The following is a 24,133-nucleotide window of genomic DNA, read 5'->3' as shown; positions in this document are numbered from 1 at the left end:
TAGAGGGATATGTGAATATCTGTTGGTATTTATCTGTTATTGTATGTTCATACACATAAACACTGTATGTATATAAGGGAAAAAGTACATCACCAGCACAGCAACCATACTGACTCTCAGACTTTTAAAGGCTTTCAAGTTGACAATCACAAACATCATGTTCATTTATCCAACAAAAGTGGGAAGTATGTATAAAAACAGTGTGAAGAAACCTGTAACAGGACAATGAGATGTTTTATTATTTTGCTGCTGATCTTGCCCAGGCTGTATGCATCAGAGAGAGGATGGAGGTCCCAGTGAGCTAAGTGAGATCAGGGGCAGCGGGTTTCATGAGAAGACTCAAAAATATGCAATTGAAGGATTGATTCAGCAGGCCGCAAAGCACACTGCCCCTTATATGTGGATGAGGAGCACAGAGCCGAGAGGAACAGCGAGAGCCATGTGGATGAGCTAAAAGCTGAGCTAATTATCACTAAAATACACATGAAGTACTTTTCTCACAGAGCATCAACAATGGTGTGTACTTATTTCACACTCTGGATAAATCCTTTAAAAAGTAATGTGATATGGATAGGCCAATGAAAGGTTATTCAGTAAAAGTACAATATAATATTTGTGATTTACAAGCTCATATTGTTTTTAATCATTCACAAGATGCACAGAAATCTTCTCTTTTCCAGCTGGGCATATAACTTTGCGCTCTGGAGGTTAGACCTGACTACCAACATAAGAACAAAACAACAGGCTGGGAAAAACACAATATCTTAAATTATACATCTGAAATCATAAATTATACAAAGTGTATTTGTACAGTCAGGCAGGATGCACCTCATGAGAGCCACAAAAGATGATAAGATTCACAAGGTACAAGAGTTTGTATTATAAGTACCATTACTTTCTTTTAGATGGGATAAGCTGGAAGTTAATTAATCCTGAGAGAAGTTTTAGAGCCAAAGATGCTCAGTTTACATAATACACTGTTTATATACTATATATAGATATGTACTTATGTACTACTGTACTTAGTCAACTAAAACATTTACATATTAAATATATATTAAATCATTAATGCATAGTCTAATAGCATTAATGCCTCAAAAGGTTCTAGCTATATTAAATTGTATTGTAAATGTATTTTTGTAGATCATATTTGGATAATTTGGAAGGATGTAAATAATATGTAATGTCTACTAGTCTATAAAAATCAATGACAGCATAAAGAATGGACAGAGCCTGAGTGATGTCGCTTGTAGGTTTGCAAAGCGCTGTTTTGAAGCCAAAAATATGCTGTGCTGGCCGCTGCCACTTTAATGTAAATATTGGCAAAGACGTGGATCATCCGTGGACCTGAATGACGTCTGGGTGCTCGAATAAGCCATCTGTAATGGCACTTTGTCAATCAAGTGGCTGTAAATTATGCCCAACTTTTAGCCTTAACAGCTATCTATCTATCTATCTATCTATCTATCTATCTATCTATCTAGATTATATATAGATAAGATATATCTAATATAGTTCATATATATATATAATAAATATATAATATATATATATATATTATACAGGCGCATATGGAGATTGACTCCGGAAGAAAAAATACAGTTTTTAGCACTTCTCAGGAGGTTGCTGCTTGGGGGCCACAAACAAAATCTGGTTTAGGGCCACCAAAATCCTAGGGCCAGCCCTGCTGTCTTGCAGTATTATATCCAGCATGATATCAGCACGTACTGGTAGACATCTGAATCCTTCCTCAATCACTTGTCTGTCATTTGAGCTTCAGTTAAATAAAAAAACAAAAAAACATGACCTAACACAAGTGAGTGAACCTGAGCCTGAGGTGAACGGAGGACATCACCTGGTATTAACAGAGGTTGGCTGTGTTCCGGTTCACCTTTCCTGTCTGTCGTCACTTGGGCTTGTTTGTATATCCCTACGCGCTGCGCAGCTTGGCTTCATCCGCACGTCTGGAACTAGCCCCCCGCCTCTGACGCGGAGGGCCGGGGAGGAGCCGGGCGGCGGCGAGACTGACACGTAAGAATCCTGCGTAAATTTTAAGGAAGAAGCTACATCTTTTCTTCAAGTTGAATGTCGATACATCGACAGCTTCGGGTCAGGCTTGATGTATAGTTGACCTGCCCCGGACTAGAGGCCTGTTTGTGGACGCCTTTTCTCTTTTGAAGCGACGCGGGACTGCGAAGAGAGCCGACGAACAAGATGAGATTTTCAGCGTTTATTTCTGTCCTAAGGTCGGTCGGCCCGGTGGTAATCGGTATTTCTTTAGGGTTCACGTTGAGTTTGTTGAGTGTAAACTGGACGGAAGAAGCGTGTTACCTGGACGGTAAAGAGGGCGAGGAGGTGACTTTAGGGCAGGATGGACAGCTCAAAGGAGCCCGAAAACCAAACTCCATTTCCAGCATCAACGATGTGGAGTCCGAGGAGGATTTTGAACCGAGAATAGTCCCTTATAAACAAGTCCAGCAGAGTGCCCCGAAGAAAGTTTTCAGGTAGGCTTTGACCACTTTAACTGTGAGTAGGCTGATAATAATATGGCTTACCTTGTTTTGAACACAGACCTCATCATTATACCCTACAGTGCAGCAGGCCTCAGCTCATCCTCAGGGTTTTATGAATAAATCATGGTGTTCACATAATGTCAGCTGTATAGATGTCACTTGTTGCCATGTGTGATTTTTACACTCACAACATGAAAAATAGGTTATAATTAAGCATAATCTGATTTGTTTTCCTCCCAAAGTCTGATAAAAGTCTCTCTTTCCTGATGTTTTTTTTTTTTTTTTTTTACCTGCTTTCCATAAAGTAAACATTAACCACATATTTTGTGCCATGCCTCCATGCTGGAGGAGTTCAGCCTCACGTTTTCTTTGTAAACAGCCAGACATTTCCAAGATTTTTCTGGATGGAGACCTTGTTTCAGTGTTAGCACTCACACCCAAAAGTGGTCACACTGCATTGCATTTCTGAGAAAGAGACTTTTCCCCTGTGGAAAGAGCTGTAAGCCATCCAGGTTTCTGTTTGAACCTCTTAACTCCACATTTCAGTAATACATCAAGTCTTTTCACACGTTTTTAGCAACTTTTTCAAACACACTTATTGTGTTTTGAAAGAAACATGGAATTGCCTTTACACAGACTTTAAAGGTTGATTATTATTAATCTTAATAGCTTTTGGTCTTTCCGTGGACAAATTATTTGTTTAGGTAATGGACTGTCAAAAAGTAGTGAAATCACAACTGCCCTGACCCCAAAGTCAAGTCTTGTTTGCCCAGAACTCATATAAAATTTTATTATCATATGCATCCACAAACATTTTCAGCTCTAAACCGGATAATTTCTGACTTTTGCAGTATAACGGAAATGAAGGTTAGGTTGGGTTGATGTCATGGTGGTTGGGTGATGCCATGAATCACAAGTTGTGGCATGTTGTTTACTTTTCCAGAGAATCTTTTCCATGAATCATTTTTTCTTGGTATTCTGCAAGTCTGGGCATTTTAAAAACATTCAGAATTTCAATGAAATTTAGTCGAGATCTCAGATTTCTGCCTTTTTATAAATTTCCCATAATCAGTTAATAAACTAAACATGAACGTTATGAAAACAAACAAACATTTTTGGTGATGGTTTATCTTTTTATTCAGTAGCTGTCTTGATGTCTTTTTCAGGGCTAAATACATAAGCACAGAGTTGGGGATGCGAGAGCGTTTGTTTGTCGGTGTCCTGACGTCCAAAAACACCATAAACACGCTGGGTGTAGCTGTCAATCGCACCATTAGCCATCACCTGGACACCGTGATCTTCTTCACCGGCATGCGCAACCGCAAAGTCCCCCACGGCATGTTTGTCGTCTCTCATGGAGATGAGCGACTGATATGGAACATGTTCCAGAACATCAAGTACATTTTAGACCATTACATCAACGAATATGACTGGTTTTACTTCGTCCAAGATGACACCTACACCGAAGCTGACAGGATCAAAGCCCTGGTGGATCACCTGAGCATGGATCGAGAACTTTACATGGGCAGTCCTGAAGAGTTCATAGGTGGAGAGATGGAAGGGAAGTACTGCTACGGAGGGTTCGGGTACCTCTTGTCACGTACCTTGCTTCTCCGACTCCAGCCCTTCCTGGAAAACTGCAGGAACGACATCCTGAGCGCGAGGCCCGACGAGTGGCTCGGAAGATGCATCATTGATTACACGAGCACGAACTGTGTCAGCGAATATGAGGTAAGTGGAGGTATTCTTGTAGAGCTGTACTCATTTAACACCATACATCTCTTTTCAACTGTGTCTCAGTTTAGGGAACAGTTGTGAAGCAGATTACAGCAGGGTCTGCCCTTCTCGGACAGAAGAACAAAACTATAATGGCAGAAATCACGCTTTGCTTCTCGGACAGCACTTAAGTGACTGACAGCTATATAAAACTGTAATTACCATGCTAACACAGAGGTGGTATTTATATTACAGAGTAGATGGCTAATTCCTTTCATTTTTTCCACAGCTGAAGCAGCAATGTGGAATAGGTAAACAGGCAGAGCAGAGCACAGCTGACACCCCTGCTTGGGTTCAATGGTGTGAAAATCCCTTGTGGGTCAACATTCTGTGCTCCTGTAATGTCATTAGCATTTAAGGTCAAACAAGCTTTGTGGAGTCCTGATCTGTCCTAGTGCCCTTTCAGTCAACTGTTTATTTTATTCAGCGCAGTTTGCTTCATCCATATAAAAGTTTGTGGTCTTTGTCAAGACATTCAAATACATTGTTGAAGGATGTAAATATGAACTTACTGTCCATACTGTCTATACCTACATGTGGGTCAATATTTTAGTGATGCCTTTTTTCAAAGTCTCTTGCTTCCATTTTATCCTTCTTGGCCATGACCCAGTGCAGGAAACCATCTTGTTATAGTGAGTTGCATGGCTAACTAAAGTGTCCTGAGCTAGAAGAGTTCCAGGAAAACCTCTGCTAGATAAGGCAAGGAAGCAGGGGGGAAACTTGAAAGGCTTCGTGTAGGTGAAGAAAACAGCTTTAACATAGAGCCAGACATGTGTTAAGAGCGAACATTGATGACAATTAGACATGGGCAATGGTTCACTAAGTGTACCACTGCAAGCTGGAAACTGTTGGTTGAGTGGCTTTTCTGCTCAGTTAAGCAGTGTCTCCATTCTTTGTTCTTTTAATAGCTTTATCAGATTGGATTCACTTTTTTCAATCACTCAAGCTCCTTAGGTGGTTACTCTGTTCTCAGCTTAAATTACTGTGTCTTAAAGTGGGATTTAGGTACCAGTGTCACCTATTTGTTCGTGTAGGTTTCACCTCATTGTTTATTTTTAACCTGAATTTATTAATATCAACAGTGGACAAATTCATTAAGATCAAACATCTCTCTTGTTCAGAGCAAATGTAGTTCCTGAAAATGACCAGAACTGTACTTGTAACAATAGTACTGCATTCTTTAAATATATCTCAGTGTTTACTGTATAATTATGGTTAAAACCAACCTGTTTGCAGTGGAGACGAGCCCAAGATGCTGTCTGGACAGTGTGTAATGTTTGTTTGAGAACGGAAGTAGCGTAGCAAAACAACTAAGCTTGGAGTAACATAGGCATGTTTCTGTCATGCCGAATTTAAAACGCCTCATGAAAAGACCTCTCTGTTTCTTCTCAGGGGCATCAGTACCACCATTATGAGCTGGGAAAAAACTCTGATCCCAGTAAGGAACAAAACGAACAGTTCAAGAAAGCCCTGACTGTCCATCCAGTGTCAGACCCTGAACAGATGTACCGCCTGCACCGATACTTCACTGAGATTGAACTCCAGAAGACTTACGATGAGATTGCTAAGCTGCAGGTAAGCTGATTTTCAAGTACCACAAATCATCCAAGGTTTATTCAAAAATAAAAACCCGGTTTGTCTTTGCTTACCTGTATTGTAGGTTCAAACAGTATTGGTTGTGTAAATGTTTGGTCAACAACTGTCTAGATCAGAATGCTTCTTGTTTCCACAGGCAGAAATAAAGAATGTGAGCGTGGTTGCTTTTGAGGGCAACCGAACTGCCCAATGGCCAGTGGGGATCAATCCACCCTTTGAGCCGAAATCACGGTTTGAAGTTCTGAAGTGGGAATACTTTACAGAGGAAGAGATTTATTCATGCATTGATGGCTCTCCCAAGTGTGAACTGAGCGGCATTGATCGCATGGATGTGGCTGACGTAATTGACGTAGCCATGGGAGAGCTAAATAAGAAGTACAAGCCCGTCCTACACCTAAAGAAGCAGCAGCTTATTAATGGCTACAGGCGCTTTGACCCCATTAGGGGCATGGAGTACACATTGGATCTTCAGCTAGAGGTTGTTAACCAAAAAGGTCATAGCCGTTCCATCACCAAGCGGGTTCATCTGGTGCGACCTTTGAGTCGGATTGAGATAATTCCTATGCCCTATGTCACTGAAGCCACAAGGGTTCACATCATTATACCTCTTACTCGGCAGGACCGGAGCTATGTCGACCATTTCCTGGAAGTCTTTGCCTCAAATGCTTTTGAGACAAGTGAAAATGCTATCCTAACATTCTTGTTTATTTATGACCCAGTAGAGGCACAGCAGGTTAACCAGAATGATATATTTGCTAGTGTGAAGACCCAGATAAACACATATGAACGCAAATACCCTACAGTAAAAATCCCATGGATAAGCGTCAAGACGGAAACACCATCTCAGATCAAATTTATGGACATTATCTCGAAGAAGCACCCTGTTGACACGCTGTTCTTCTTGGCTCATGCCAACACAAATATCAATTCAGAGTTTCTGAACCGTTGCCGTATGAACTCCATAAACAACTGGCAGGTGTTTTTCCCCATCCATTTCCAGGACTACAAGCCTGATGTGGCCTATCACAACCAACAGCGTCCAGTCACAACTGATCTGGTCAAAGATGCAGGCCATTTTGACCGCAGGTCGTTTGATGAAGCCTGTTTTTACAACTCTGACTACATGGCGACACGCACACGAATGGTGGCAGATGTCCAAGAGAATGAGGAGATACTAGAGACCCTGGACATCTTTGACATGTTTGTCAAGTATTCGGGTCTGCATGTATTCAGGGCTGTGGAGCCAGCATTGCATCAGCAGTACAGCTACCAAGCCTGCAACCCGCGGCTTAGTGAAGACATCTATCATAGATGTGTTCAGAGCAACTTGGAAGGTCTTGGCTCTCGTTCCCAGCTTGCCATGCTGTTATTTGAGCAAGAACAAGGAAACAGCACTTGAAAATGCAGGTGAACTTCTGCTCCTGCATGTGTTTTTAAATGGACATTGGGACGTTGGAAGCTAATAGCTTTTTTATGCAAGCTAAAATTTGGGGTGAACAGGAGCAACACATGCAGTACCACCCATAATTTAAGCCTCACCAGCCCATTATTGGGGCTGTGCTTACATATGTGACCCTGCCTGACATTCTCCATCTTTCAGTGTGCATCAAGGGTTATTTGGTTTGTTCGAGTTTTTAGCTAGTTTGGAAAAAAATGAATGCAGTACATTCCTGATAAAACTTTTCTTAAATGTTTACTTGTACAGATGAGATGATGGAACCAAATGTTTCTGCTACTCTGACAATTCTGAAAGCTGCGTTAAGCAGTTTCCGACCACTAGATGGCAGAAACTCAGAGTCGCAGAGTGTTGATGTAGAGCTGCCTCGTGGCTACATAGGTACCCATTGGCGTTGTTTTTCCTTTCATGTGTCCAGTGTAATTCCAGTATTCATAGGATTTTATCCTTTTTGATTCATTAACTCCAGGAAGAAAAGTCGTCCTTCCGACTATTATCTGTTGGGGAGGTAGCATACCTATGTGTGCTGGGTACGACCCCTTATTTTTTTCAGTGTATGGCTCTAATAAATATACATTAATATATTGAACCACAGGTTGTGTGCCCCTTCACACAAGGGCATTGAGCTTTTGATATTTACTGATTTGAGTATTTACAGAAGCGCATCTCATTACGTGCCTTGACACTGACTTTTGATGTGATAACTGTTTTGAAATTATCTTTATGTTACACAGTTTTGCCGGTCACCCCTTCAGGTGATGCACAGCTGATGTTCATTATCAATTTTTGGTACATTACAACATGAGTTTTGAATTGGTGGGAGATATTATCCTTCACTGTGGATAAAATAGCCTGTTACATAGCTTGGAGAATTTAATCAGTTACAGTTTTTTAAAGGTAAGCTTACGCTCCCAGCCATCCACAGGTTTGATATGTGCCTCAAAGGAGAGAAGGAGTTACTAGAAAAGTATCATCCGTTGGTCTTCAGAGTCTTTTCCATTTGTATTTACCTGCAGGAGGCGAAGGAGAAATATGAATTATGGGGGGAAATCACCTTGGTAAATGTCTGATGTGATTGCACAGGTGTGTCATTTGTCCTAATTGAAGTAAGCAGTACTTCAAAGCAGACTTTAGTTAGTTTAGAAATGATTTGAAATTAAGAATGTATGAAATATCTTTCCACATTACCAAGCATATAGCAGACAGTTTTTAAACTCTAATAGATGTTTAACTTTTCCAAAGTAATTTGGACTGTATTGTTAAAGAGATTGTTATTTAACGGTGTCATTATCCTCCATTTTATGAACTCGGTTTTTAGAAATGGTTGTGTTGTCCCAGTCGCAGTGCAGTCTGATGGGAGGCCTTTTCAACATGACTGAGTGGTGGTGGAGGTAGCGGTACAGGACACCAGAACGTTATTAGTATATTATAATGTGCAATATTACAAATAACACAACTATTTGATGTCCTACGGAGGACAGGACTTTTAATTTCATAGTGTTTGCTGCAAGTACAGCAGTGTGTAAATCACAATATTGTTCATGACACTACACAGTGAGACTTTCTGTTCAATGTTAGGTAAATACACTGTAATTTGTTTTGACAAGACCTTTAATGTATTTTACTGACACTAGACACTTTTCATCATCAGAGTTAGTTTGAAATACATAAAATTAAGGAAAGTCCTTTTTTATTTAACTTTAATTGGATTCAAAGTATGTGTTGGAAGCGGTACATCCACAGTGGTGGTCCTCAACAGTGTTTTGCTGTATTTTCTTCCATGTAAACAGTCTATGGAGTTCAGTTCTAGCTTTTTGCATTCATTTTTATAACGCATCTCTGTCTTCACGAGAGCAGATCTACAACGGTGACGGCGCTCCAGCTGACACAACATGAATGTTCTCCTTGATTCCTTTTGAAGAGTTTGACACTAATAATGTGCAGAATTGGAAACTTAATATTCCATAAAAACCACTGTGAAAGATGGAGGGCTGAGATTATACAATATGAAGTTATTGTGGTGGTGATCTGCGTCATCTTTGTCTTCGGTAGACGTAAAAATCTTAGAATTAAGTGAGCGTGGCAGATTAATCACCCTGTGTTGTTAACACAGCCACCATCGCTGAGCGAAGTGTTTTGTCCATAACTTATTGATTTGTCATTTCTCTATGAATTATGCAGATTTGAATTCTTTCTGCACTAACAGAGGCTTTCATGACTCTGTACATGTATAAATATTTTATTTTCTATATTTTTAAGCCTTTTTTTTCCTCGCTTCATTTACACAGCAGTTTATTTTATAATTGTTGATGAAAAAATACAACACACGCTTTGAAAATCACAATTTAAAATGTGTGTATTTCAGCTTCAGTTAAGTAATTAGCAGGAAAATACATCTGCTAATCTTTTAAAGTTTCCTTCGATGTTTTGACCTGGATTGGTTTACATTATTTTATGTATGTGGGTACTAGTATAACCAAAGCAATATATTTTAATAAATGCTGATCACATTTTAATGTGTGCTGTAATTCCCAATGAACTGTGAATTATTGTAATTTTTAAATAAAATATTTGAATATAAACACTTCTTGTTTCGGTTGTCTTGTTTTTAATGAGAAAATAGTCCTGCTACAAAATCCGGTTCGTCCTTTAGGTGTCAGCAGAAGAGCACGTTCACTTTCTACAGCACAGGTCCAAGTTCAGAACTTGAGTTGAGTTTTGCAGTGTTACTGAACATTTATAAAAAATAATATTTCTAATACAAACTGGTATTCATGTTCCCTGTATGTGCTCAGTAGGACTGCAGTTAACATTCCTGCCCATGTCAGACCCAAGGTATTCCCCATGTCTGGGTTGGGTAAAAACAGGGAAAACGTTGCAACCTTAATTACAGCTTTAGTTATTTCAAGGGTCCGTATGCACTACCCTGAGGCATGCTGTAAAACCACATAACTACAGAGCAGCTGGGAGTTAATTGTAAGTCATTATTTTGTACTTCATTTTACGTTCGATCCCAGGACTTTCTCCTCCCACACTGGGGCACAGTTGTTTCAAGTGCTTGAGTAAAATTTTTAGTTTTCATGACAATTTGGGTTCATCTGGAGGGTATTGTCAGAGGTCGAATTACAGTTTGCTTGACATGAAGACGGACGACCAGTAAATCACTTCACTTATACTAACTAGATAATTATGTAGCTTCAAAGACCTTCTGAGTTGACCCATATTTCCCAAAAACCTACCTTTGAGATGTCGTCTTGTAACCTTTAAAATAAATAAAAAATCACTTACAACAAAGTCTTTGTCAGTGGTGGAGAGGCTTTTAAACGGTGGAAAAATTGAAATACATTTACATAACTGTAAAGAAAACATAGACAACATAGAGTTACAAAGTGAACTGGGCTTTGGATTTAGGAGGCACTGGTTTTACCAATCTAAACTTTAATAGTTATTGTATTTATCATATTTAACATTTATAAAATGTGTTCTAACAGAGGAAATAATCACAATATCACACATCTGTACAAAATGCAAGCGTTCTTTGTTACCGCAGTGATGGTTCATTTCCATCTCTGTCAGATATGGGATGAAATTTATACTGATGAAGTCCTGACAGCTGTTTTTTTTTTTGTTTTTTTGTTTTTTTTAAAAACCCCGCAATTCATATTTTTCTCTTCTAAAATAACCACTCGGACCTCAACCAAAAGAAGAAGAAAAAAAAACAAAGCAGCTGAAAAAGACATGGCAGCACATATTCAGAAACATCAGTGGCTTGTCAGATTAAATAGATTTTTATGGATAATGTGATAAGCACGTACAGGCTGAACGTCGTGGAGCTATAAAAAGGTAGGCCCAAAGAGCTGTGCAAGAAGAGAGCTCAGACTGGAGGCTTGAGGAATCCGAGGAATGTGAGCTACATGTTGTCAAGCACGGAAGTTGTCCTATCTGCTACAGTGCAGACCTGCCGCCCACCTCTCAGCCCTGTGGCACCTCACACGGACTGCAAGCCGTAAAATGAACTGTTTTTTTTTTTGTAATCAACTTATCTGTTTTTACTTTTGTGTACAAATCTAATCAGGTTGTTTCCCAGTGCAGCTAAAACAACATCTGAAAGATTAAAGAAAAAGCCTTTCTACAAAGAACTAACAGAACTCTACAGTGAAAATGCTGCCCTGTATTCATCCCAACACACCAGCCCCTGTGTGGCTCGTCTGAGGATAGCTACAATTATTGATGACAGAGGAGAAGATTGTTATGCATGGCCTGTACAGGATGCCATCAGAGACTGTGATTGGGAACCTTTTGAAAATGTCAAAGTGACACATGATTATGAATATTAAACAGCCATGTATAGCTCATGATTACTTGACAGGAGGGGGGGATCAGACAGATGGAGGACTGTGGAATCTCATTGTGAGCTAAAGTGATGTATAACAATATTGCGGCAACAGAATGCACCGATCAAATTAACAGGAAAATTATGTTGTCATTTGTAAACATGATATTCTGTAATGTTAAGTATTTCATAAATTTCCCAGACAAAGGCTTGTCAAATCTCAGATTTTGTGTGTTTTAGGGTTAGACTTCAGCAATCAAAATTTATCCTCAATAAGCAAAAAAACAGGATCTTATAGTTTTGAAGTATGTGTGCCCAAACAGCTGGGGGCAAATACACTGCTAGCATACTGGAAAGGAAACATGATCAACCTCTCTACAGAGATATCTTGTGATTTAGCTTGTCCTGTGTTACAACTGAATGTAAATCAGAGGGTGCATTTTCTAGTTTTCCAGCGTTGTCAAATATATAAATGGATGATGGGACAGCATCAGAATTTATGACGCACTAATGAAGCAACGTGTCTAACATTTTTCAGGTCAGAGTTAATTAAAAAAAAAAAGACCGCAGCTCAGGCATCGCACCATCTATGAAAGCACATTCCTGAATGCTTCTTTATGTGGTTCAATGAAGATGAGTACGAAGCTGAACAAATGTTTGCAAATGACGCCACTGACATAAGCAACAGTGTCAAATCATGTCAAATTGTTTAGATTAGCTAGTTTGTTCAGCTATCAGCCTTTTTAGATGTGGTGTCACATCACAGTAAAGGTGGAAAAGCAGAGGTGAACAACAAGCACCACAACAACAACAACTGCCGTTTTACTGCTGCGTCTATACTGAGCAGCACAACCAATATTTAAAAACAGAAGAAAACTGTAAAAAACAGTTGTTAGTCCGGGTAAGGAACCATTGAGAACAAATAGTTGACAAGAAGACTACTCAGCATCTGGAAACAACAAACACATTGCAGGGAATAAATTAAAAACATGTGAAGTGCTTAAAAGAGCTGGACCCCATTGTTGACCACCGCCTAGCTTGTGTCAGTGCCAGCAGTGCCCTGGAGCCAGCAAAGATGTAAAAGAAAATGTATACCTACACAACTTCATTGTAAGTAAACTGCTGTGAATTATAGCTGCTGTTAGTTTGTTAGTCAGTTTGTTAGCTGTGTTGCATGGATTGTGAGGTCAGAACACAGGAGGGGACGAGGAGTTAAGAGGTGGTTTTCAGGGCAGGGATGTGGGCGAATACTGACAGGGAGCGGAGCTGGTGCTGTGCAAGAACCGGAGCTGGGCAAGGGGTCAATGTAACCAGGTTTAGCAGAGGCAAAGTATGGCAGAGGCGAAGAGATTTGAGACGACAAAGAAGGAGGCCAAAAAGAAAAAGAGAGTGACATGCTTCTGGACAAGAATAAATCTGAGTCTAGCTCTGGCTGCTATGTCTTGTGTTGTTGCACTTGCTTGATGTTCGGCTGTGTTGGCAAAGTTGTCGACTTCCTACAAAATCGCTTTAGCTACAGTCGCTTTAACTCTCCTACTAAAAAAAATTCATAGTAAAGTTATATACTATAGGTACTATTGGTATTTGCTGATGCCTTTTGAAACACTGTCAATCCAAAAATTTTCAATGTTTAAAGGATGACTCGCATTAAAAGTCTCAAGTTCTTAAAAGCTCTTGGGGAGATTATGAGAAGCTAGAGGTTAAAGGTTATTAAGTTCCTGCAGTGCGTAAGGGCAAGCTGACCTTCCACGATAATGACAAACATGACTATGAATGAATCGATGTAAAGAGTGTGTTTTATTTTTCATTCCTACTTTGCTAACTTGTGCTCTTTTAAACAGTTGTGTCTTTGTCCCACCCACTAAGGATTAAGTTAACCAGTAAGAACATTTCAGCCTCCGGGGCAGTTTTTAAATTAAACCCCTCTCTACAATTTTGGGACTGAAAGTAAAAGCTGTTCTAATTCTACGTTTGTTTGATAAAAACCTTACTACTGCAACATAACTCTTAGCTTTCATGCTAACTATTCTGAAATTTTCAAGCTTTCCTTTTTTTTCATGGATCAGCTCAGCTGAGACGCATCAGTGTAATGTGCTCAGCGATGTGTGCAAAAATGGTAAAGTGCACATGCAACAAACAGACACACACACACACACACACACACACACACACACACACACACGCCGGATCGACACTGTAAATAGCTGCTACACTTTTACAGTGATACTGGCCCACAAGCTGAAGGAGATGACTTGGCAAAAAATAAAATTCTGTTTCTTATTGCTTATGTCAGCCTAAAGTTATGATGCTAACCAAAGTGAAGAGTGGATGGAGGGCAGAAATTAACTGTATAAGACGCATAATTTAAGCACAAGCATGTCATGACTGAAAACATCGTCCATATGCAGAAGATTTGTGTGTTTGTCTTGGAAAAAGCAGGACATATAAAAGGAAACGATGGAGCTAATAGTCATCATCAGTCCATTTTGTTAACGTGGACACATATTGATGTTTGGCAGTCTAACATATCTGCAGATTGTAAGTGTACAGTAGATTGCTACAATCGTGATCAATATTTTTCATATAAAAGTCTTTTCTCAAATGTATAAATAACTAAAATTAATCTTACATAAGTTACAACTATATTTAACTGAATATAAACAACCATTGAAACAGAACTTTAGAGCTTTCTCATTTTAAAGTTGGACTTTATGTACAAGTACAATGCTACTCTCTAACACCTTAACCACAAACCAGACGAAGTGTATCATGTGGAAAGATGCTGCTAGATCTTCTAAGCCAAGGTCATACAGTTCAACCTAAATAATTCCCCCCATATTTTGGATGGATGTAAGTATTCTCATCTTGTATATAGAACATATAGATAATAGTATCTCCTTAAATAATTACATAATTTATAATGGCTTGATATGATACAGTGTGTTTTCCATGAGGAAGGAGGGCAGGTAAAAGGAGGGATACAGACAGAAGAAGAAATCAGAAATGCTAGCTGAATAAATAAATGATGTATTTCCTTTATAAACTGAATCATGGTGACATGCAGTCCTCCTCTTGTTCCCTTATAGTGATTATGGTCCCGAAATCACAAAGTGCCTGACTTCTTACGTGAAGCAGGACAAAGTTGAGAGGGGTCCCATCCGGAGAGAGAGAGAGAAACAAACAAACGTAAAAGCTGTGTCCAATTTGTGCCTACATACTGTACGTACAAGTGCTTTGTTAGCAGCACGAGTTTGGTGTTCGACTTTGGCTGTAGCTTTTCACTGGTGACAACAAAGGACCAAGGGACACGCCAAGGGTCTGTTACTGATCTCAACACAGACAGCTCATATCTTTTGATGTCACCAGGACTGGAAACGATGGTTGACTCTAGCAAGCGAAGTCCTCAAACACGCCGTGGTGCCCGGCATGATGGTGGTGAGGGTGAGGGTGAGGGTGAGGATGGTGGTGGTTGGGGAGGATCGTGTTGGCATACGCCCCCTCCGGGTGACTCCGTGTCATGTCATTGGGCTCCTGTTGAAGGCACAGCAAACAAGTCAACTTCAAGACACAGTGTAATGTCATCTGTGACAACACGTAGATAATCCAGCACAATCTTTACCATGATCATACTTTAGATGGAGTAGTAACTGACTCACAGGACTTGTGACAAAGATATGTAATGGAGTCAACTGGAAACTATACATAAAAGCACAAAAAGAACATAATTAATAGATCAAAAGTCCCCAAACATATTTTTCTACGTTGTGTCCTGTCAGGCTGTTGTCTGCTAACAGTAACAGCACATACATTCCCATAAAACCATATACTGTTTAGATAGAAAACAAACAAACAAAAACAAAACAAGATACTGCTGTTCCACTCTCAGTCCACATACAAGATGTTGAAGTATTTTTTTTAAATGTCACTACTGACATTAAACATTTTGACAAAAGCAAAAACTTATTGTCATTGGATGTCGGCTAAATACATTGTGCACGCTGGTATGTACAACACTTACACTGCAGCTTTGGCCATGGTTTCAGAGAGAAAGATACCAGAGGCTGCCAGGTAAATAGCAGCTAAGTGTAAATTACATTTAAGTGCTGTATATATTTTAAGTTAATAGAGAGCTCAGTTCCCATTTAGCTTGAATCAATTTTATGTGAAGTGTTATTGTTTTTTTGTTGTTGTTTTGCTATAAATACTGGGGATTTCTGCCCATCAAAGCTATTAAATATTCAATGCTAACATAATATATCTTTCTGATTTCTCTGGCTGACTTGCTTAAAAAAAAAAAAACCCTGTTAGAGATGGAAGTGAGACACAGATGTGGTCAGCTGTGAGACAAGCAGTCCATTGTTTAAATTGTTTAGCAACTTCAGAAAAAAGTTGTGCAACAACAAATCCAAGCTCCAGGGGAGGATGTTTCTTTGCACAGTGGTTAAGTCTAATTAGGAACAACGCGTTCCTCATTATTTTAGAAGTGGAAAAATTAATTTGCTTCTCCCTTGTAGTTTCCTAATGCAGTTACAGTGCTGCAGGGAAAGTTGTATACTTGGCATGAAAAAAAGAGTGCAGCTGTTACCGTACAGTATGTGCTCTACCTTTGCTTTGATTTCCTCCAGACCCACTGTTGCAACCGTGCTGGTCTGCTGCTTGGTTTTCTTCTCCTCTTTCTGCGGCCTCAGCAGACGTTTTATCCGGTGCTTGATCACCTGGTTTCGCCCACAGCGCAGCAGCAGGGAGGTTGAAAGTGCAGAGATGTGCGAGGGAGACAAGAGACGCAGGAGAGTGAAGAGTTCATTCACCGTGATGGCTGCATTACAGTCCCTCCCTCTGATTTTGCTTTATTCATACATGTTTGGCAGTCAGCAGGCAGCAGCAGGCTAGAAAGCTTAAAGGTGATACAGCTGAGACCTGAGTTCATATTCAAGACCAGCATGTCCTCAGCACAGACCTGAGCGGATATGAGTTTCTCCAGCCAGGAAATCAAATGAAACCCCTCACGTGCATAATAAGTGATAACATACACTGCCAGTCGTTAGATAGTCTGAGGATTATATCTGGATTTCTGAGATTGTTGCGATGTGTACGAACATGCATAACATTAAACGTTAAAATTTGTCAATATTGACTGAAATTAAAATAAACAGTGAAGCTGTTTCATAAATAGTTTAACAACAGATGTCTTGCTGAAATACAGCTGTTAATTAGCACAAATTATATCACAGCCTGCTCTGATTTCACATTGTGATTGGCTGATGTGTGTGGGCTCACACTGACACTGTACCTCATAGATATAATCCAGTATTTCTAAGATTGTCAGGATGCTGGCTCCAATGAATAAGCCCATCTGTCCACCAATGTCACCTAAAAAAAGAAAGAGGACTTAAGGACATGATGCCAGAACAGCTCCTGGTAAATATACCAACACGTTTCACTCTGTATGTTTACATATTCAGCGACGAGAGGAAATATTACCTAATAAACCTGCAACATCGTAGGCTTTCTTTTGCTCAATTGTTTCATAGTTCAGAGCTTCAAAAAAGATATCCAAGACCAGGAAGTTGTCTCTGGAAAAAACAAGTGGAGTGTGAATGTCAAACAAATACACTTCCCTGTTTTCATAATCAACTACGAATCGAAACATAATTTGAAAAAATACCACTCCAATTCATCTTTATGCCGACTGTAAATTGTCAAGATGGGATTTTCAGGCCTGCAGCACTTTACACAGATCTACCCAGCGATTGTAAGATAATGAGGTGTTTCAGGGTTTAACTGAGATGAGCAGAACGAGCGCTGACAGCACGCTCAGTCACTGCCACGTCTCTGATCTTTCTGGATTTAAAAAGTCTAGTAATATTAGGTGTTGTGAGGCATCATGAGCTCTTTGGTTTAGTCGTGCTTAACTTCAACAACACCCCTGACTATGAGGCACTATGAGTATGAGCACATCGTAAGTGCATTAAGTTCATTTTAATCTGTTGTTCCATAAAATGTGTTATAAAACAGGATTTAAAAGTTAAAGGCGCAAGAAGTTACAACCTCATAACATTAATGTGCTGGATGGAACAAATGATATATCAATATATGAGTCCACTTAGTAGCTTTTTCTGGAGCTGTTAAGCACATTTTAAGTTTGTTGTTTGTTTATTTGCATAATGCATAAAACATAAAAAGTAAAAGCAGAATTCTGACAGGTTAAAACACAGAAAGAGATCATAAAAAAATCATGCAGTAACAACAGTTGTGCAGGAAAATCATCAACATTCAGGAGCAAAATAACTACACAGAACAATCACGCAACCATCTGTGCAAACTCAATTTGACAATATTGTGATGGATGTATTTTCAAAATAAATGAATGTGATAAAACATTTTGGGAAAATGTTTGCATTTCAGATTGGGCCTCTGTGAGGACTAAAGACTGAAGCTTTTTTGAAATAAGGATGTAACTGCACAACCTTCTGATTTGAATAATAAGTCTGTCTGGTACCTGTAACTTTAAATTACATTCATTTTTATTGTCATTGCCCAAAGTGCAAGTACTGAGACAACGAAATATGGTTCAGAGTCTAAGCAGAAGTGCAAAAAGGCAGTAAAGTGCAGAGTATGTACATATGTATAAGAATATACAGATACCAGTGCAGATATAAATATGAATTATACAGTATTAACAGTATGGACAGATTGAAGTGAATGTTCAAGCTACATTGCAATTATGTGTCTGATGGTTAATAACGGAGTAAAACAGACCTACACATGTTAATTAAATGTTAAGATTATCACTGCTATTTAAAACTTGACACTCTATTCTCTGACCTTTAATAGTGTCTTTTTCCTGAGGGTGGTGCTACAGGAAAGGCCATCGGGCCTTTAAAGTCAGACAGGTTTATCCTCATTTTCCCGGGGAATTTGCCTTATAGCTACGCCTCAGATATTTTGTCTGGAAGTTGACATTTTGTTGATGCCACACAAGTACACACAATTGAAAGATTTGATATGCCTATGATCACAACAATCTGCTCATTTTATATTTTTATGTTGTGTTAAGTAGAGATTTCCTCCAGAAGTGATGAAGAAGACACCTGAAATATGGTGTCTTCTTCATCACTTCTGGAGAAAATCTCTACTTAACACAACATAAAAATATAAAATTAGCAGATTATTCTCCTATGGGGACATGGAAATCAAACAAATTACTTTATTCTGAGGACATCTTGCTATGAAGTGTTTGTCAGAGAGACATTCTGACCTAATAGTAGTGCCAGATCATAAGGTAATCAAAACCATATCAAATAATCCTCTGGACTTATTTTTATATTTAATGGAGGATCTATTAAATTGCATGGCAATGTGATTTACAGATTACAAGATATTTTGTTTTGTGTTTGTCAGAGCAGGATGAACTCCAGAAGGAGTCTAAGAATCATATTATAGTCTAATAAATATATTCTATAATAATAACATATTCTCATTTAAACATTATACATATATAATGACCTCATGGTACCTGACACTTGACTTTCTATCACCAGCTCTTCACCTGTAGACAAACTATAAATTGCTTCTTGTATGAAAATATAATTGATTTTTGTTTTTATTTATGGCTGTCTGTTGGTGATCACAGACTGGAGGTCATAGTTTATGGCCCTTTTTATTGAGCACCACATCACTGCTCATACATGAGTTTAGTCTTATTGAAGATTCCCGTCGTACCTGATGTAGTCCTCTGACTTGTCATATTTCCTGGAGAGATAGCGAGCAGAGCCCTTACTGGGGATCTTGACCATGGAGAGCTCTTTACCGTAGCGGGTGAGATTACAGGGCGTCTCGCATGGACAGCTATCCCCAGTGTTCTTCTGCTGCTGTGCTGCAATGCAAACAGAGGTTCAACACACATAGGCCGAGGTCAGTTTTAGTGCTGATTTGCTGGTAGTCAGAGAAACATACATAGAAACTACACAAAGGCAAAAACAATCAACAAAAATCTGCAAAGGAAAAGTGTGAAGACAGTGTGTTCGATAAGAATATGAGTGTTTTTGTGATCCACTAATGGGCAGCAGAACAAGCTGTAAACACAGCAGGTAAAACATCAGCTGTTACTTTTTAAATACATTTGTTTACAATTGTAAACAATTGTTCAAATCCTCATTTTCATATTTCTATAATTTTATGTTTTATTTATTTGAATGTATTTCCTTTTTTCCCCCTTTTCTTTATTTTATTTTATCCTTAAATGACTGGTGCTGTTACTGTCTTACTGCTGAGCTGACCTGTTTTTCTCGTCCAACACATTTCTTTGTACCGTTGACCCTGTGTTAACCTGCACATGACAAATAAAACTGAAAACTGAAACTGAAACAATAAAGATATCGATCGGCGCAGCTTTTAAGTTAATATGCTGGAGAAATGTTACGTTTTGTGGTTGGTTGGCAGGGCACTATATCAGGATGCTTTAATTACAGAGCCACTGTTCTATATCTATGCACATTGTATTTTGGACCACAGGTAAGCATAGCAACAGCACTTAGGAAAGACATTATGTTTACCTGTTCATGATACTCATGACAATGAAAATACCATGTTTTAAGTACAAATGCACACTGTACTGATGTCTGTTTGGTTCCTAGAGTTGAAAAAGGGATTTCTGAAAGCTAAATGTGCATTTTTAGTGAGAAGTGGCAATTTTCTGCACTCAGCATCATTAAATTATCTTACATTCATGCCCAGAAAACTAGTGTTTTTTTTCCCCCAGTTGTATGGGTGAAAATTCATTACAGCCTTCAAAATTAACAGTTTACAACATCATTTAATGGATAAAATGTGCAACACAATATAGACTTCTTCTCTTGTAGAGGTCACACATCACATCAACAGACCAATATCATTGTGGATTTATTAACAAAATGACTTGTTAGTCTAGTCATATTATTTAAGAGACAAAAAACTGAAGCAGTTTTGTTTACTGTAATTCAGTTTCATTTGTATTTGTTTGGCGAATAAATAATGAATAAAGTAGGCACTACTCAGGGCTCTGCAAAACATACCTAGACTTACACCCAATTAACATGCAGGCATGAATTGTTCCCACATTAACAAATCCATATTCACAATCCTAACTCTAACACAACACTATGTACACAGGAGGAAAAATAGCTTTTCCTAATCTCTCTTTAGAAATTCTAACTGCATTCAGCCTAGACAAAAACGGAGCGAGACGGCGCACTAAAAGCACTAATTATAATTTGATGATTTATGTATTTTATAACTCACAATAAAGTTATGTGTGCAGGAGCACGTTGGAATATATTATTTGTCTGATAGTGGAACAAAACACCTTTGCGATATAAATATATAAATTATATTTCAATTTATTACCTTTTTATGGAGAATTTATTCACTTTTTTTTTTTTCAGGAATATGACCCAGATGAATATGGCCCATTCTTGTAAGATATATCTAAGATTTCATTCAGACATTTTGTGAATAGGGTTTGAATTCAGCAAAGAGAGACATAATTAAATTTCTGGCTTATTTAGCTGAGAAATGATAATTGTACTAATGTGTCTGTCATGGGCATAAAAAATGTCTTTTTTACTGCCTTTGAAACCAAGGCACCTTTGTTCAGTTATGATGAATGCCGGAGGAGAGTGAGGTCGGAGTCAAAGCTGAGGTTGGGGTGGGGTGCAGATATGCAGGAATGGAGCGTTGGTTTAATATTAACAGTTCAACAATGAAGGCAGCAAAGCCATCAAGCTCTAAAGTGACTAAATCACAATGAGGAAAAGTCATTTCAAAATACCAACTCTACCTCCAGGTATTTGTATTACAGAAAAAAAAAATCCTTATCATATTTACTGATTGTGTTTCCATTTCCCTCTGGGGGAACCTATTGTAATGAGAAAAGAAATGAAGGAGGATTGTTTCTTACCGAGCGCTTTGTCAACACAGTTGATTTTACTGGGAGGGCAGATATCTGCAGTTCCTGGAGAGGAGAAACAGAAAATGAGTCTGATCAATCAGAAACAAAATGATCAGTGACCCGTGTCTGCTGAAAACAACACTCCACAGCTTATTATTCATCTCCAAATGAAGGCAGACACACGGAGGATGACTTCCATCCACAGCGACTGGGCCATCTTGGACGTTTGTCCTTGATTGCACTGAGAAATGGAGCATGCTGGTCTCACCCGTGAGGCATCTTTAGCGAGTCTTTAAAAAACAATCAATGAGTTACTTCCTCGCAGACAAACATATTGCCCTGGCCATTAATGGCAGGTATTCATCAGCAGCACAATTAATTGGCAGAGGCATGTTTGTCTACCTGTGAAATGTTCCTTTCTACGGAGGCTGTGAGAGCTCAATTTACTGCAACTTATGAACACAAACAAAACATTTTGACAACGTGCCAAGTGGGAAAACAACCAAATAACATAAACACTGCAAGTAGCACGGATGAAAATGGACAGGGGACACTAAAAAGTGATGACCACAGCTGGGGTTATGAGTACTGTTGCCATGGTTTGTGACTCATGAAGTTATTGTAGTTGGATATCCGTGGTGTTGGAAAATGAGTTAAAATGTACTGTTTTTCCTTGGTTGGACAAAAAGCGTGTTGCAATCAAGTCTGTCTTTGTTCATCACTTTTTAATGTCCCTTGGAAACAGTTCATGTTGTTGCTACATGCAGCACATTTGTATTTGGTTGTATTTTCTTACTTTGGAGCATTTGTTCTGAATATTGCGGACGTGTTGTCACACTAGTGAAGATGTTTTCTTAATTTGCTCGTGTTGTCTATTTGCATGTTGCAGTGCTTTGGCTCTAGCTCTAAATAGAGTTACAGACTTTTTTTGTCTTTCAGTACGATATTGTGATCATACTTTTTTTCCCTTAATGAATCGAAATAATATGTAACTATATGACACTAAATCAATCAATCAATCAATCAATCATCAAACACTGATTGAAGAAAAAAAACATTTTGTGTATTTTAAGAAGATTCTGAGAGTGGGGACGAAAGCTGAGTGGTGTCTCTGTATATTAGAATAGAACAAGAACAAGTTAAAAGCTTTTCCTGGGGTGGTCATTCAAATACCAAAATAGGCAGAAATACTGAAATATTCATCTCGAACCAAATAATCCAGGAAAACACAATTTTGCTTCTACGCCTCACAGTTCAGGAGTCATAAATAGCCACCACACAAATGAATCTGTCATTTTGAAGTCATTTTTGTGAGAAACATACAAACGCAGATGTTTAATTGTGTCACCAACATCATAATCTACTAGATTTTCTGCTACTCTAGTGGAAGAAGAACGACATGAAAACATAAACAACAATATAATTCAGTGCTTTAAAACTATAAACGACAATAAACTAGTGCAAAACACTGAAAAACTAGCAGCAACAGACTGATTATGGTATTATGTAAACACATGCTGATGGCATGTTAAGTGGACAGTTAACAGTCGCTGGATTATGTAAGTGAGAAAGAAATGGATTACAAATATGTATCTTGTCCTTTCAGAAGCAAACTATTATGATGAATAAAAATCTGAGCAATGCAAAGTTTTAAGTGCTGTGCTGCTACAGAGAACTGCTGGGGAGAAATATCGATACTGTAAATTGTGTAAGGCGCAGCGTTCCTACATTTCATTGACACGGTACCGTGTTGTCACATCGAAGCTGTTAAAAGATTTTCCGTTCACAAGTTGGCCTCGTGCTCCCTTGGCAAGCTTTTGAACCAATTACTCTCTGGAACCTTATGAAGAAAGTACAGCAAACTTAATATGCAACATTAAATTTTATTCATCATTGATAAGTGCAATGAACTAATGTGAGCTTCCCGTTACCTAGGAACCCTCATCCATAGCCAGACTGGGTAAATGGCCTGGAAAAGCTCCCACATTTATTATATCTGATATAATAAATATCATTTCTGATGTGATACATCATCACAAAGAGAGCAAAGTGGTTCTGCTGCTCTCCGGGCACCTCTGCTCTGTGAACGGCCCTTACTATCTATTAACTCAAAAGTTTCCCTCTCTGTGGTCCTTTGTTATTCGCCTCTCAATTATTTGAAATTTTTTTGCAATAAAAACTATTTCTGAAAGAGTTACTGTTTGTCTGGACAACTGATTGGTGAGACAGAGTTTTTTTTTTCTTTTTTTTGGGAAATAAGATGGATCTTCAGGTGTGTGTGAGACTAAAATAAATAAGATTATTGTTATGCAAATCACAAAGTTTTCTGTCGCTCTGCAGACTGATTAGAAACATGTCTGCTTCACAGCCTGTTCAGATTAAACGATAAGCTGGGAATCCCCTCCACAGATCAGACCACAAAAAGGATGTTTGAAATGTGTGACTGATCTGTAAACAAACTTGAGAACTGCAGTCTTTACATTTTATAGCCTGTCAATAATTTCCTTTGTCAAAATTCCATAATGTATCAG

General features: G+C 38.7%; 2 protein-coding genes across 2 annotated transcripts in view; one reads left to right on the top strand and one right to left on the bottom strand.

Moving 5' to 3' along the window:
* Positions 1-1,963: 1,963 nt before the first annotated feature.
* chpfa (chondroitin polymerizing factor a) lies at positions 1,964-9,923 on the top strand. Its single transcript, XM_010740989.3, has 4 exons — positions 1,964-2,504; positions 3,680-4,244; positions 5,682-5,864; positions 6,022-9,923. Exons 1-4 carry the CDS (start codon positions 2,215-2,217, stop codon positions 7,282-7,284), a joined length of 2,301 nt encoding a protein of 766 aa, XP_010739291.1. The 5' UTR covers positions 1,964-2,214; the 3' UTR covers positions 7,285-9,923.
* Positions 9,924-10,599: 676 nt separating this feature from the next.
* Positions 10,600-24,133, bottom strand: part of asic4a (acid-sensing (proton-gated) ion channel family member 4a) — an 80,517-nt gene continuing 66,983 nt past the window's right edge. The window contains exons 5-10 of the mRNA XM_010740987.3: positions 21,612-21,665; positions 19,397-19,550; positions 17,156-17,247; positions 16,965-17,044; positions 16,279-16,389; positions 10,600-15,205 (exon numbers count right to left, since the gene is read on the bottom strand). Coding sequence (XP_010739289.3) covers positions 15,062-15,205; positions 16,279-16,389; positions 16,965-17,044; positions 17,156-17,247; positions 19,397-19,550; positions 21,612-21,665 — 635 coding nt within the window. The 3' untranslated portion in view covers positions 10,600-15,061. The remainder of the gene's footprint in view (positions 15,206-16,278; positions 16,390-16,964; positions 17,045-17,155; positions 17,248-19,396; positions 19,551-21,611; positions 21,666-24,133) is intronic.

The sequence above is a fragment of the Larimichthys crocea genome, chromosome XVIII, assembly GCF_000972845.2.
Source record: "Larimichthys crocea isolate SSNF chromosome XVIII, L_crocea_2.0, whole genome shotgun sequence".
Lineage (NCBI taxonomy): Eukaryota > Metazoa > Chordata > Actinopteri > Sciaenidae > Larimichthys > Larimichthys crocea.
Note: the sequence above shows the minus strand (reverse complement) of the source record. Positions and strands in the feature narration are given on the sequence as shown.